Raw genomic sequence first — 14,745 nt, 5'->3', positions numbered from 1 at the left:
GGTTACACTGGGAAAGGGGTGGGCTCGGCCACTGGGCGGCCCCTTGGCAACATGCTTCCAGCAGGAGAGGCTGGAAGGGGGTTTTGTGACCCAGCGCAGAGGAAGTGGGGATGGAAGCAGCCTGTGTGCGTAATGCCTCAGGCACCCTGTCCAAACTGTAGGAACAATGACAGGAGGAAAAGCTGAATAGCTGGGGAAAGCCACGGTGTTCTCATGGCAGACTTGCAAATAAGAACATGCAAGCTGCTAGACCTCAGAAAGCTTAACTAGCTGCCCTCAGAAAACTGTATGACAGCTAACATACAGGTGATATTAAACACACATTAAAAGGGAGGGTGTGAGGGGGGCAACTACTTTTATTTTGAGAGCAAGGAAGGAAACCCATGTGGGCCCACAATTTGGAACATAACCCTGCCCAGCTGCATTTCCTTTGAAATAAAAGCAGTCAGTTTAAGCCGAAAAGTATTCTGTGTATGGTTTGGCCCCAAGTCATTTGGAGTACATCAATGAGTTGCAGAAAGGTGTGGGGTGGGTCTGAAGAGTAGTTTACAAAAACTTCTTACTCAGCATGGGGGAGCAACTTTTTACAATGCTGTGCTAGAATTATACTGTTGCTTTATAGTAACGATTAGTCATCATTGTCTGTAGAGCTATCATTAGCCCTTATAAAATAGTAAACTTTGTGCAGGACTGGGAGAGAGAGGGTATGCATGAGTGACAGTCTGAACTCGGCTCTCCCTCACCAGATCCCAGCAAAATATCTCCTACATCTCGTTGTCTCCAGCACCATGGCTAGTCAAACAAATACTTCCCCACACAATTATCCCTCCCAGCAGTGGAGCACTGAGAATTCTACATTTCACGCAGCACCGTACAAGCTCCCTGTTAGAACAATGCTATGGCCAGCCCCGTTGCGATGCTGGGGAGTAAAAAATGAGTCCCACCGTTTTAAATGGTGATCAGGGTCCGTGTGTCTGGACTGTTCAGCCCCGGATAAAATCAGAACAGTTTTACCAATCTTCCTGAAATGTCCAGGTGCCAGAAAGACATGGTGGATTTTCATGCCCGGAAAATTTCTAGATGATTGGTGAAAGTCTGGGGGAGGAAAAGCCATCTCACTAGAAAAAGCAAAGCAAAAGCTCAGTCAAAAGGTGCTTCAAGCAACTGATTGGCAACCTTTTCTGTGCCTTATTGTTGAAAAATCCAAACGCTTCTTCACTTAAAACACTGGTCGTTTCTGACTACTCTGCTATTGCAGTTGGTAGAATCTGTTTTTTTTTTAATATATAGAAATAATTACTAGTTATAACATTGGTACCCACAGCAACTGTCCATGATTCTTGGGCTTGCTTCTTCCAGTCCAGAAAACGTGAGCACGGCACCTTTGGTGCTCTCAAGAGGATTGGCAGCTGTTTTTCACGACTGGCTCCTGGGCCATTCACAGATGTGTAACAGGGCAGCAGTTCAAGAGTTCCATGGACTCACAGGCTGCAGAGAAGCGAAGATGCTGGATTTTATGAGGCTGCCTGCTGTGCAGCTTTTAAAGTACAGAGGCTGCACATATGGTGGTAACGAACGCCGGCCCTCGGAAGCTTTCCTCCCCCCAGCCATGCCTCCCCTGCCCCCCCCTTCGCCTGGCCTGGGGTGGCAGCTCCCTGGATTGCCAGGAGGGGCACCATGGAGCCTGCCTGATTTGATAGCGGCAGCGTGACTGGCACGCGCAGGGAGAAGGCCCGGTTGTGGTGGAACCTCTCGGTGCCTGCGTATTTGGAAGCTGTGTATGTGTGTCACAACGGACAGCAAATACCTATCAAGCTAGGCAAGCCGGTGTGCCCCCGCCCTGGTCATAATATTGGCTGCCTCGCAGGGCGGTGGTGAGGACCGCCAACAGGGCGCACGTCGTGCAGGAAGCCTCCCCTGGCCGCATGGCACTTGTGGCCAGTGTTTCAAGATGTGGTGCTTTGGCTCCCTCCTTGCATTCCCAGAGGGGTGGCATTAACTGCCGTTCCGGAAGGCTTTCTGCACGTACTCAGAGATGCTGTCTCCTTCATTGTATCACGTGAAGGGGCTGAGCCCTTGTTTTTCAGGAATAAAAGGGGATTCTGGGTCTGGGGTTCCTTCACACCGCCCCAAGTGTCGCTGGCTGCCGCAGGCTGCTTTCTCACCGGGGCTGCTGCCATCGCTGGTACGCAGGGGACCCCAGCCAGGCTCCCTCCCTGTCCATCATGGGGCTTCACTCCTGCAGACACGTGGGGGGTGCGCCCCCCCCATTGTCCAGTTGCCCAAGTGAAGGTCTCCTGCCCTTCCCCCACGGCGCATTCCTCCTCCGGTGGATGAGAGGGTGCCAGTTGCCGTGACAACGGGCCCTTGAGGCCTGCAGCCAGGAAGCCGGCGAGGTGGCAGTGGGGAGAAGGCCGCGGTGGGTTGCCATGGCGACTGGGCAGCCGAGCCGCGCTGCTGAGGCAGCAGCCGAGGCGAAGGCAGGGGAGAGAGGCGGAAGACGCCGGCCCGCCTCGGAAGGGGTGCTGCGGGAGAACGCGGGCCCTCCCTCGCCTGCCGGTGTCCATGGCGCCGGCCTCCCCGCCTGCCCAGGTGGCCCAGAGCCTCCCCCGTCCCCTTCCCCTTCCCGCCGGTCGATGCCCTCCGTTCCTCCCCAGCCTCTCAGTGGCAGGGATCCAGCTCTTGCTTCATGCGCTCATTTATTCCTGGCTCACTTGCTCTCCTCAAGGAAGGCAAGGATCCTGGGGGCTTTGTCTTTTCATACAATGTGAGGTTTTGCAAGTGTGCACCAAGGGTGTGCCCAGGTGCGGGGTGGTGGTTCCTTGTGGTCCTTCGGCCAGTGCGGCATCCTCACTCCCTGCAACAGCCGGTGTGTGCAGATGGCCCAGGATGGGGCCCGCAATGAGTTACTTGCCCCACAGTCGGCTTCGGTGTGACTGCCTTTTCTGCAGCCAATAGCCGGCGTGGCGGGAGGGGGCAGTGAGCCGGATCAGGAAAGCCGCGTGGGATGAGGGGGCCCTCCCTCTGCTGCAGCCCCTGCTCCTTGCAATGGGAGGAAAGCCACTGTCGGTACGGGATCAGCCTCCCTCTTAATGCAAGGAGTGCTTCTCGGGATTCGTCTGGGACCTTGCCAGGCTCGGAGGCTCAAGCCCTACCCGGCGGTGCCGCAGCCCCTGGCTCATTGGCCCCCTCTGCCACCCTGAGCACCGCGGGATCGGACAGAGCAGCCATGCAGGGCCGCACTCCACGGCGAGCCTCGAGTGGCTCTGAGAAGAACGAGGGAGTGGCCAGCGCAGGCCGGAGAACCCAGTGTAGTTGCAGAAATACGGAAAACCCTTAGCGGGAAGACCCTAGGGGGGCGGAAAGCCCGGTGGAGACTCGGCATGCTCCCTGGCCACAGAGCACAGAGTGGCTGGGGGTGGGAGCTGGGGGATAATGGGGTGGCGTATTCTAGGACAGGGCGTGCTTGGCTGGCCAGCCTGAACAGAAGCATTCCTCACTGCAGCGCTGCGTTGCAGGGCCGCCTTGCTGTATTTCTGGCCTCGTGCGCCTTGGCGATGGCTCCCATTTCTTTTGCCGAATGGCTCTGACTGCATCCTAGCTGGACAGGTCAGAGCTGTGTGGCTGAGCGCATGATTTGCTCACAGACAGTCCTGGGTTCTATGACCGCTCCAAGTCAAAGGATCAGAGAGCAGTGGGTGGGGAAGAGCTTTCTTCCCCGAGAGCCACTGCCTCTCCTCCAAGGCTGGATTTTTTAAAAGAAATCCACTCGGCTGGTATAAAGCAGGTTTCTTTTTGTGTTGTTTTGCTCTGGAGCATCCTCCTCCTACCTTGCTTGTCCATCTTCTTGCCAGACTGTTCCCCCCCCCCGCCCCCCTGCACCTGCAGTCCCCACCAGGTTTCACAAAGGGAGACCAGGCGGTTGCAAAGAGCCCCTCCCATGGTGCCGTCAGCCCAGAGCAGTTCCAACTTAAACGTGCCACATTCTTTTGGCTCATGCAGGGACCACGGAACGCGTGTGCCTCGTCCAAGGCACAGCGGAAGCCCTCAATGCCGTGCACAACTTCATCGCCGAGAAAGTCCGAGAAATCCCCCAGTCTGTGGTGAAGCCGGAGTCAGTCAACATCCTGCAGCCCCAGACAACCATGAACCCTGACCGGGCCAAGCAGGTGAGCCATCTTGCCCATGGAACGCCTCACACTCGGGGGACTTGGGAGAAGCTGGGTTAGAGTGCCCCTCAAGAGACAGTCACAAAGAAACCTCTGCTGGCTCGGACCAAGCTCAGCCAAGTTTTCTCCACCCGGCCCCTTCCAAATATGTTGGACTACACCTCCCACCACCCCCAGCCTTTCCTGGGAATGACAGGAGATGCAGTCCAATGCATCTGAAAGGTGTCGTGTTGAGGAAGTCTGGCTCTAACCCCACATCTTCCTTTTTGATATGATTGTCGTTATTTGAAGAGGAGTCACACTATTATTTGTCCTAAGCCCTGAGATTTAGAGTGATAGGCTACTTCTGAACATGGAGGTTCCATTTAGTGGGCATAGCTAATAGCGCTCTGATAAATCTACTCTTCACAGGATGGTCTGAGCCTTAGTCTTTGGTTGATATTTAAATACTATGAAACATTTTTGGAAGGGCTCAAAAGGTAGCAAAGGGTTTCCTGCGATACACACTATGCCTGGCATGACACTCGGCTTCAAATTTGGCTAGCTTTTTCAAAATCAGATTCAAATGCTGTGCACATTTTCATGCTTGGGTTCTTTCTGAGAGGTGCCACTTATGCAGGTGAAGTAAAGAAGTAAGGCAGTTATAGTTCTGCATAAAATTTGGGGTGGATTGTTTGGCTTTCCCCAAGCAAAAGCCAGAATAAACAAGTTTAACAATTTAAAATCGCAATTGACATCAATATATTTTTAAAAACATTGCTAGCTTATAAAAATGCCAGCAGCATGCAGAAATCCTGGGCCGGTATCTGTCCCTATAGAGGTGTCGCATCAGGAATGGATGGACAAAACAGGCAGCCGAGAGTGTGTCCGTGTGTGTGTGTCCGTGTGTGTGTGTGCGCTTCCTTCACCCCCCTCTGCTCAAGTTGCTGTGTGTAGAAGAAGCCGGACTGCAGATCTGCAGATTTTCATTGTCAGTCGGTTGTGCCGTTGCTATGGCAACTCAAAGGAAAGGCAGCTTTGGGTTGAAAGTAGAAAAACAAGGAAGATGGCAGAGTTGCCATCAAGTGAGGGTCAGGAAGCGTGTCTGAAAGGAGGGGTTTACATGGCTGCCAGGATATAGGGGAAAGAATGACGAATCTGCCCCCCCCCCCCCCCCGGTAGGCTACAGCGGTAGCTAGGAAGCCCTTCGGAAATACTCCAAGCCTCTCCACATTAACATCTGACACTGACTCATCCCGATTCGGATCCCCCCTGCATTCCTCAACTTGGAACCTTCCAAATTGCTTGGACTAAACTCCCAGCATTCCCCAGCCCCAGTCACAACACATCTGGAGAAGACCAGGCTGGGCTGGGCTGGGCTGGGCTGGGCTTCTCTGACTGGTAGCCACGCTGCAGGTTTCATGCACCAGACAGACAGACAGATTCTTGAAACGTAGTATTTATTTTGTTTTTTTGGAACAGGGAGATGTAAAACCAAAACATCTCTGTTATGGCAGTAGCTTTATTAGCCCGGCTCGCTGGTCGCAGAAATGTCCACATTTTCAAGATCATCAGATCTCTTCATCACGTCAACAGAAAAACTGTTGCAAATGGTGTGTGGAGGAGGAGAAAGAGGAAAGGGGAGAAGTCATGAAGTCTGCATGGCCAGAGTCCTAAGACTGGGCAAAGCTTGCGGACATTTGAATTAGGCTCTAGCAGGAGCTAAGATGGATTCAAGGGGCTCCTAGGGCTGCTGCTGTGAAGGAGAGAAATAAAACAGTAGCCAACTCCCGTTTCCGAACTCATAAAGCCCAGCTGTCCCTCAGAGCTCCCTCTCTCCTCCTCTCTCTTACAAAGACTTGGAAATTGATTATTTTTCTTTTGAATTTTTATATTTCGTCATTTAAAAGCAGTCTCAGGGTGACGAGCAAACAAAGGCATGATTAAAAGTACTTCCCCATCCACAAAGCGGTGAGCAAGTATATGTGCACTGAACCCTACAGAAAGCAATTAAACGGGCAAACGATAGGTCTCCCATGGAGTCAGGCAGCCTCCTATAATTTTATGAAGGGACAGGGTGATGGCTGGGAAGTGAAAAGCAGAGAGGTATTTGTCCAATGCCTAGCCCGGAGGATATCTCAGCAAGGTTACTGCTTCTGTGATGAGAGTACTAAAATAACCAGAAATGGGACACGAATTGGGACAGGGCCACCCAAGGTGTTTATAAGTTAAGCCAGCTGCTGCGGGCATGCATCTTTCCCCAAAGCAGGGCCGCTCATATGCCGTGCGGTGGTCCACGGTAGCCAGCCCCACATTCCTGGTTGCCGGGGCAGGGTGGCTCCCCTTCGCGCTGGGGCTTTCCTTCTCCTCTCATGCAGTGCTTCTGTCGCTCCCTCAGCCAGCCTGGCGAGGACACACTGCGGCCCTTGTCCTTTTTGAGAGAGGAAAAAGTATCGCCCCGGTTTTACAGTGAGGCCATCAGCGTGCCCGAGAAACCCAACAGGGCAAGCACGGACCTGTCCTCCTGTGCTGGGCAGGGGTGGTGGTGAGAAGTGGCCCCGGCAGCCACAGAGTATTCCGAGCACCAGAAAGCGCAGCGCTAGGAGAGGGCGATCCGTCATCTGCCTCTCTAGGTCCATACGGGGGCCCGGCCTTGCTTCGTTTTGCATGTTCTCGCCACGTCCTCGGGTGGGAGGCCTCTTGCTTCAGGGAGTGCCGGGGACAGAGTCTGACCTGGGCCAGGTCATCTACCTCTTAGGGGTGTGCATGACCACAGAAATGTCCGGGCCGTCGATGAGGGTTCTGAGTGGGTCGGATCCTCCTGCCCGGAGGATGCGGCTCATGCTCAGCTCACACGGTTTTCAAAGCCAGGAAGCAGCACCCAGAAGGACTTTCTCCTGCTCCAGCTCTCCCTTTTGCCACTAATCCAGCACCACTGCTGTGGGTTGTACGAGGCAATGGATTTTGGGAGGTGCCTGGGGCTGATTACATAAGCGCATTTCCTCGCTAAATCTGTGTGGCTTTCTCTTTCTCAGCAGTTACGTAAAGGCGGTGGGGTGGGGTGGGCAGGGTTGGGGAGCCCCCTCCTCCTTCCTCCCAGAGCCCCTGAAGCCATCGCGCTGAATGCGCCCTCTTTCACTCTCCAGCCCCACGCTTTCCTCCCATCTTCCTCCTTTTTCGTCTTTCAACCCATTCACAGACCTGGCCAGTACCTGCTGAAATCGATGAAACCAGAGGGAGTGTTGAAGACTCTCTCAGAATGTCTCATTCAACCCCCAGTACTGAAACAGCCTCCTTCACACACACAATCACATTTCTCACCACCGCCACCACACACACTTGATATACACTGAGTGTGTTGGAAGCACAACTGCATGTAGGCAGTAGTTCTGGCAAAGCGCACACAATTAACAAAACATAATGTTGCCTCCAGAATTCTGTTTCCTCAAACTCTCCTCTTTCATGTGTGTGTGTGTTTTAGATAAAAAGCAACTTTCTGGCCCTCATGGTTTTGAAAATAGGTGAGGTTGATTGCAACTGAGTGAGCAATGCCTGCAGACATACTGGAAGGCAGTGAAATTGGTAGGAAGTCTATAGGAACTGAATTTTCCATGTCAAGCATAGCTTTTCCCCCTATATTTCTACTAGGAGTTCAATCAATTCTATGAAATAGAATTGGTTATGTAAATATCTCTTATTTGCATAATGTAACCAGGCTGCAGAATTCAGCTCCTTTGGAGCAGGATTTTGATTCCCCCCTTCTTAACACAGAGCATGCATGGCTATAAGCACAGCCTTCCCAATTGTGTGTTTGTGTCTGTGCATTTCTGTGTGTCAGGAGCCAAGAAGGCAGGGACTCCAGCTCATTCAGAAGCCGGGAACCATCGGCAGCCATCCGCTGCAAGTTCCCTGTTCTGGAAGAACCGAAGCCCTTCCTGGCTGTGCCCCTTCTTTGGGAACTGTGGGGCTTGAGGGGTGAGGGCGACGCATGGCCCCGGCAGTCTGGTCCACCTTTGCAGGGAGGAAGGCTAGTGCCAGAGCGCAGGGAGGGGGCCGCTCTCCGTGGTGCTGAAGGATGCCTTCCAGACATCATTTGTGCTAGACCAGAAGTGTTGGGTCTGGTTGGAAAGGAGAGAAAAGAGAAGCTGGGCTGGCCTCCGTGGGAGTAACAGCAAGCAAGGCGAGACACCCGGGTCTCTCGCGGGCAATGGCAAACCGTAGAGAGCAGCGGGCCCTCCCTAAGTTAAAATGCATCCTGACCCACTGTGCCTTTTCATAATCTCTCTCCTCTACAGTCAGTGCTGTCATATTTATGACGGAAATAAGTTGCCCAGGATTCTCTTGGAAGACGTTTCTCAATTCTTCAGACCCCTGAGCCCATCTTGTGCTGCCTGGGAGGACGCGAGTGTCTTGCCACTGGCCTGCAGACAGCTTCCTGTTCCTGCCGGGTTGCCATCTGCTGCCACTCAAGCCAAGAACTGCTGGGGGGACTCACTGAGTGATTTGGGACCACTAAGACTCTCAGCCTAACGTGCCTCGCAGAATTGTCGTTGTGAGGATAAAAATGGGGGGGGAGGAGGATCGTGTACGCAGCCGTGGGCTGCCTGGAGGGGAGGCAGGAAATGAATCCAACCAAAAAATTATTAGCTCTGCTGCCTGTGGAAGCTGGGCATGCCGAAGGTCCTGGAGCCGCAGAGACCGGGCCATGTGTAAATGTAACTGAGACACCCAGCAATCACTGCTTCTTTTATTCTCCCCCCTCCCCACCTGCAGGCCAAGGTGATCGTTCCCAACAGCACAGCCGGGCTGATCATCGGCAAGGGGGGCGCCACAGTCAAGGCCATCATGGAGCAGTCTGGAGCCTGGGTGCAACTGAGCCAGAAGCCGGAGGGCATCAACCTGCAGGAGCGCGTGGTGACCATCAGCGGCGAGCCGGAGCAGATCCACAAGGCCGTGGACATCATTGTGCAGAAGGTCCAGGAGGACCCACAGAGCAGCAGCTGCCTCAACATCAGCTACGCCAACATCACCGGCCCCGTGGCCAACTCTAACCCAACGGGATCGCCCTATGCCAACTCCACGGACGTGTTGCCAGCTGCTGCGGCCGCGGCCACCGCTTCGGGCCTGCTGGGCCACACCAGCCTCGCTGGAGTAGGAGCCTTTCCCGCGGCTCTGCCAGGGTTCTCCGGCAGTGACCTTTTGGCCATCAGCACAGCTCTCAACACCTTGGCAAGCTATGGATACAACACCAGTTCTTTGGGGCTCGGCCTCAACTCAGCCGCTGCCTCCGGGGTGCTGGCAGCTGTAGCTGCTGGTGCAAACCCAGCTGCCGCCGCTGCCGCCAACCTCTTAGCCTCCTACGCCAACGAAGCTTCCACCAGCACCACCACCCCAGCTGGCGCGGTTGGCGCCTTCACGCTGGGTTCTTTAGCCGCAGCCACCGGGGCCGCCAACGGCTATCTGGGGACAGCCTCTCCGTTGGTGGCCAGCTCCTTCTTAGCAACAGAGAAGCTAGTGGAAAGCGCCAAAGATATGGTAGAGATCGCCGTGCCGGAGAACCTGGTGGGCGCCATTTTGGGGAAAGGCGGCAAGACGCTGGTTGAGTATCAAGAGCTGACAGGCGCCCGCATCCAGATTTCCAAAAAAGGGGAGTTTATTCCTGGTACTAGGAACCGTAAAGTCACCATCACAGGCACTCCGGCCGCTACGCAAGCGGCGCAATATCTTATCAGCCAGCGAGTAACGTATGAGCAAGGAGTTCGAGCCACCAATCCACAGAAAGTGGGATAAGAGAAGGCTGGAGAGAAGGCTGGGGGAAGGTGTAGAATTCAGATCAATTCTTGAATCATTAAAATGTAACCTACCCAACACCAGCCCCTGCCCAGTGCCCGTCTTACACACTTACACCCCCCTCCCCTTTACTTGAAAGCAACCCAGCACTCGTTCTACAGGAACTCTGTTTCGCCAATGGCGTGACCTGTTTATGTGTGTGTGTATATATCTATATATATATATATGGCAACATTTTCTTTTTCTTTTTTTTGAGTTGATCAATTTTAATAGAAAACATTTTTAAGAAAAAGTTCTCTTTCTTTCCCTCTTTATTTCTGATTTTCTTAACCAACGATCTTGACGGAGAAGGATCTGTCTCTTAAGGCTTCTTTCCCCCTCCCCAGAGTATAGATCAACTTAAGAATTTCTTGATGGGTTATGCGTATCCTTCTCTATGCCCACCCTCAGACTGGGTTTCAAAGTACATATGGGAATGGAGCAGATCTGAGCTGAAATCGTGGCATCGTGGTCTTGAACTAGCAGCTGCATGATCTTAAACTCTAAAATTGATGCATCTCTTTGCTTTATCTAATTCACCCATCTCTGCAGAGAAGCAAAGGATGGATTTTTCTACCTGAAGTAGCCTAGATCATTCTAAGGTGAGGTAGGGAAAGGAGGGGATTGGATTGGCATGGGCTTTGGACTGGGGAAATTGCCTTGCTGTTTGGTTTGGTGGGCTTTAAGCAAATCTTCCATGCCATCGTTTTCCTTAGGGAAGGAGAAATGTGTGTCTGTCCTTTTTCCCATTTCCTAGCCCTGCCAATCAAAAAATAAAAGTGTGATGCTTGGATAAAAGGTTTGTAGATGAGGCGTGTCCCTGTATTATCCCAGAAAACATCGCTTGGAGAAGTCAGGAGGAATTGGATCCAAGTACCCAGGGTGGAGAATTTTTGTGAAGGGCACGTCCAGGCTTGCTAGGAAACGGGGCCTCCGAGGTGGTCGGATTGCTTCTGTGATTTTACGAGTGGCACCGGTGCAGAGAGACTAGCAGGCCTCCGCGACACGCGGACACAAGTGCCCAGCAGCAGGGGCAGGGCTGCTTCTCGCGGGCCGAAAGCCGGGCTCCCATTCCTGTGCCAGGCGGCATGAGCGACCTCGTTACGTGATGCCACGAGGTAGTGGTCTCCTTCCCACGATGCGCTTGGTTACCTCCTGTTGTCTCCGAACCCTCATGGATAAATCGCCTCTGCTCTTGTGTGTTAGGTTGTGTTTTGATAGCAGGAAGAGAGCCTTCATTTCACGGGATGCCCTCTAATCTAGTGGCATATTTTCTTACAAGACACAACCAACAGCAAAAGGCACCCCAACAGTATCTGCTGGCACCATCCCTCAGGGTAAAACCCAGGTGGCCGAATGACTGGAAAGAAAACGCCCCTTATCGAATGCCGTGTTCTCTGAGCAAAGCCATCCACTGGCAAAGGGGCTGCCAAGCATCCCTTCCAGTCCCCGTCCTAATTGACTCACCCTGCTTGCCTCTTTACTCCCTTGCTGTAAACAAGCAGTATTACTAAGCCACAACGGCGAGATGACCTTTGTCCCTAGTGACCATGCGGCAGGACATCACTTCCCTGCTGCAGATGCCTCTGCCTTCGTGCGTATTTCCTCAAGGGGTCGGCCATGTTGGGCCGGCACCTTAGAGATGTAGGGCAGAAGCTAGCATGGCTCCCCTCTTCTGAGCCATTTCCCTGCAATCCAGATAGCAGATTTCAGCTGGGTGGTAAAAGCCCGGGCAGTGTTGTAGCTTAGTCTAGCCTTACTGATAAGTATTTGCTAGCCATTCCGTGATCTGCGCCATTCGTCTTGCGCCCTGATCACCCACCCTTCAGAGGGTAATAAGCAAACAAAAAGAGTCAGAAATCAGGGCGTTTCCCTGCCTGCAGTGTTTGCATCCGGGGCTCGCGGCCTCTTCTAAATTATGGGGAGCACTTGGTCCAGCCTGCTTTTGAAGGTGCCAGAATATTCCCTTCACTCCAGCTTTGCTGTTGTGCGTTGATTGGCCTGTGTCTCTCGCGGCTGCACAAGCCCTGGGTTTGCCAGAAGGCTGAGAAGATGCACAGCACTGCCTTGCAATATCCAGGGCAGGGTTGCATCAGTCTTTTCCTTCCTTCTTTCTCTTTGACTAAAAGGCTGCTCAGAGGTTGAGTGGGAACTTCATGTTGCCGACGTACTGTGTCGTGATGGCATTTCCTTTTTCAGAGCAGGCTGCTTCCTGTGTCAGGTCTCGGATGCAAAGTGGACGTCTACCTGAATCGCACCATTGTGTAGCATGCAACGTCCTTTCGGGTCGTGCGCGTGTTCCCGTGGGGGGACCTCACAGCCGTTGCGGCAAACGCAAGCTAGAGTGCTGTCCTTTTGGAGCGTCTTCGCGTGTGCATATTGGCATTCGGTGAGGGTTGCCGGCAGGGGATTTCTGTTAGAGCTGAATTTGAGAGGTAATCCCACTTGAAATGGCTGGGATGTTTCCAGTAGGGTAGGAGCTGCCAGGAGTGTGTTTGGAATAGTCTAGTTTAAGTTTTTGGTGGGGGAAAGAAACTGGGGTGGGGGGAGAGAAAATCTCTTGTGATTTGATTGCTTCTGAACGCACTTGAAACTTCCATTAGCACAGGATTTTCTCTTGCTGCCTAGAAGGTCAGCTGTCTTGCATTCTTACCCCAGCTTTGAGGTGTGGAATTGTGCAATATTTTAATTACCACTAGAGGGAAACCCTTTCTTCCAAAAGCTTTTGAAGGTGGGTGAGGGAGGTGTCTGTGGGGCTGGGGAGAAGTTAGCGCATTCCTGCATCTTTCTGTAGGTTCCTGGAGTAGGCCTGATCAGTGGATAGGTAAGGCCCATCCTTAGTCCAGCTCTGGGGGAGGGGGAGGGCAGTCTGGGATGGATATGCCGGGGGAGAATTAATCCCTTTGTGTGTGTTTCGTTTCTGTTTCCTTGAAGGGAGGGTCTTAAGAGTCTAAAACCACTAGGGAGCAAAACTCAAATGTGAAACTTATATACTATAAAAAATTAAGGAAGCAATATCTATATAGCATCTTGCACTGATTTTATGGAGTGAGGAGAGCTGCTGCAGCTTAGTATTTTATCTACGAGAGGCTTGCCAGCTAGTGAAAAAAAGAAACCATGCCGGCCATTAAATGCCTTTATTTACACTGGCTGAGATTCTGGGCCTCCCAGTTTTTATGATGAACAAAATATTGCTGCTGTTTCAGAAGTGTGTTGCATATCAGGACTTTTGTCGGGGGGGTGGGTGGGGGGGATAAGGAAACGTTCTGTGCCAAACTCTTAGTCTGCGTCTTTTTAAATACTGTGGATGCATAAGACACAAAAGGGACATTTCCCTGGATCTTCTTCCCCAAAATGCTGCAGACATTTTGACAGTATATTCCAAAGCTGTGGTTCTCACTCCTTCTGGGTGTTTTCTCCTCTCTCCTTCTTTCTGCTTGAGAGCTCACCGGCAGAGCTGTGTGTACTTCAGTGTCAGAATCCAGTGCCAAGAAAACTCAACTTCTGCAATAAGGAAAATGAGGGTTTTGCCACTTGGGGGAAGCCAGTTGGCATAATTTCCCATCTTTTGCATACTTCTACAGCTTTTATTATTTTTTCATCGTTTCTCTTATGCTAGTGGTGGGGAAGGCCAAAGAGTTACTGCAGCCCCCTTTCTGATGACTGGACATCTTTGCCACCCATCTGCTTTCAAGCACATTTTTGAAACCATAAAGACCAGAAAGTTGCTTTCTCTGCTTTCCCTTTGGAAACAGAAGCCAAGGGCTTGCATGTGGACCTGTGCCACACTTTATGGTCTCCTTGTGCTACTGCAGAGTCACGACAAATACAGAGCCCTGCCAATGAGGGGGAAATTTCCAGAGGCCAGTATTGAATTCTCTACCCTGATGATCCTCTTAGAGAACATAACTTGGGACTCTCCCAGTGGCTGAGCCACCCAGATCACAGGGCCTGCTACCAACCTTTCTGTCATGGGGTTTTAGGATAGATAGAATGGACTAGAACTCAGAATAAAGAAATATAAATATACAAGGCCCTTTAGCGCATCAGTTTGCAAGTAGCATTTTGCTTTGTTTTTGAAAAAGCTCCTTCCTTTGGCCCTTATACCTCCCCCTCTGAAAACCAGAATACAGGCCCTCATGCCCTGGATACCCCTGCCACCACTCCAGCTCCCTGCTCCTGGCAGTAGATCAGAAGGAAGTTCTGAATTTTATTCATTCAACCGGAAGCAGTCCGTCTCCCCTGCTGCCTTGCTCTTACATCTGGGAAATCCAGGTGCCAGGCACTGAAATTCACTGGACTTCCTTAACCCTTTGTACTGTACAGCTGAATTGCCAGTTTTTGCTTTCAGGTGTTCTAGTATCTGGGTTTATTGCCCAGGAGAAGTGAGGCTTGAGTTCAAATGCTGAGCACTTAAAATTAGTGCCAGAGGACATGGTAGCTGGTGTGTGTGTATATATACATGCATACACACAAAGACACACACACATATGGCTATTGTTCCAAAACAAAATCTGGCATCCAGCTTGTAATTTCTCTCCAACACACACACACACACACACACACACACACACACAGTCTGGTCTGTTGTCCAAAGCTATCAGGCCTGTCTGAGGCCTGTTTGTGGTACCACACCAGGCGTGTGCACAGAAGCTCTGGGTCAGTCCGTGGCATTTCCAGTTAACAGAACCTTGGGCAGCAAGTCCAGTGAGAGCTTGCAGAGCTCCTTGCCTGGGAGAATAGCAGGCACCAGGTCACAAGCCCTCAC

At 52.2% G+C, this 14,745-nt stretch overlaps 1 protein-coding gene across 1 annotated transcript in view; it reads left to right on the top strand.

Annotated features, from left to right (window-relative positions):
* The window catches only part of NOVA2 (NOVA alternative splicing regulator 2), a 30,162-nt gene extending 19,810 nt beyond the window's left edge, over nucleotides 1–10,352 (top strand). Inside the window, exons 3-4 of the mRNA XM_044434977.1 lie at nucleotides 4,003–4,169; nucleotides 8,922–10,352. Of these exons, the coding sequence (XP_044290912.1) occupies nucleotides 4,003–4,169; nucleotides 8,922–9,938 (1,184 nt within the window). The 3' untranslated portion in view covers nucleotides 9,939–10,352. The remainder of the gene's footprint in view (nucleotides 1–4,002; nucleotides 4,170–8,921) is intronic.
* Nucleotides 10,353–14,745: the final 4,393 nt, after the last annotated feature.

This window comes from Varanus komodoensis, unplaced genomic scaffold (genome assembly GCF_004798865.1).
Source record: "Varanus komodoensis strain SLA01 unplaced genomic scaffold, ASM479886v1 scaffold29_1, whole genome shotgun sequence".
NCBI classification, from domain to species: Eukaryota; Metazoa; Chordata; class Lepidosauria; order Squamata; family Varanidae; genus Varanus; species Varanus komodoensis.
Note: the sequence above shows the minus strand (reverse complement) of the source record. Positions and strands in the feature narration are given on the sequence as shown.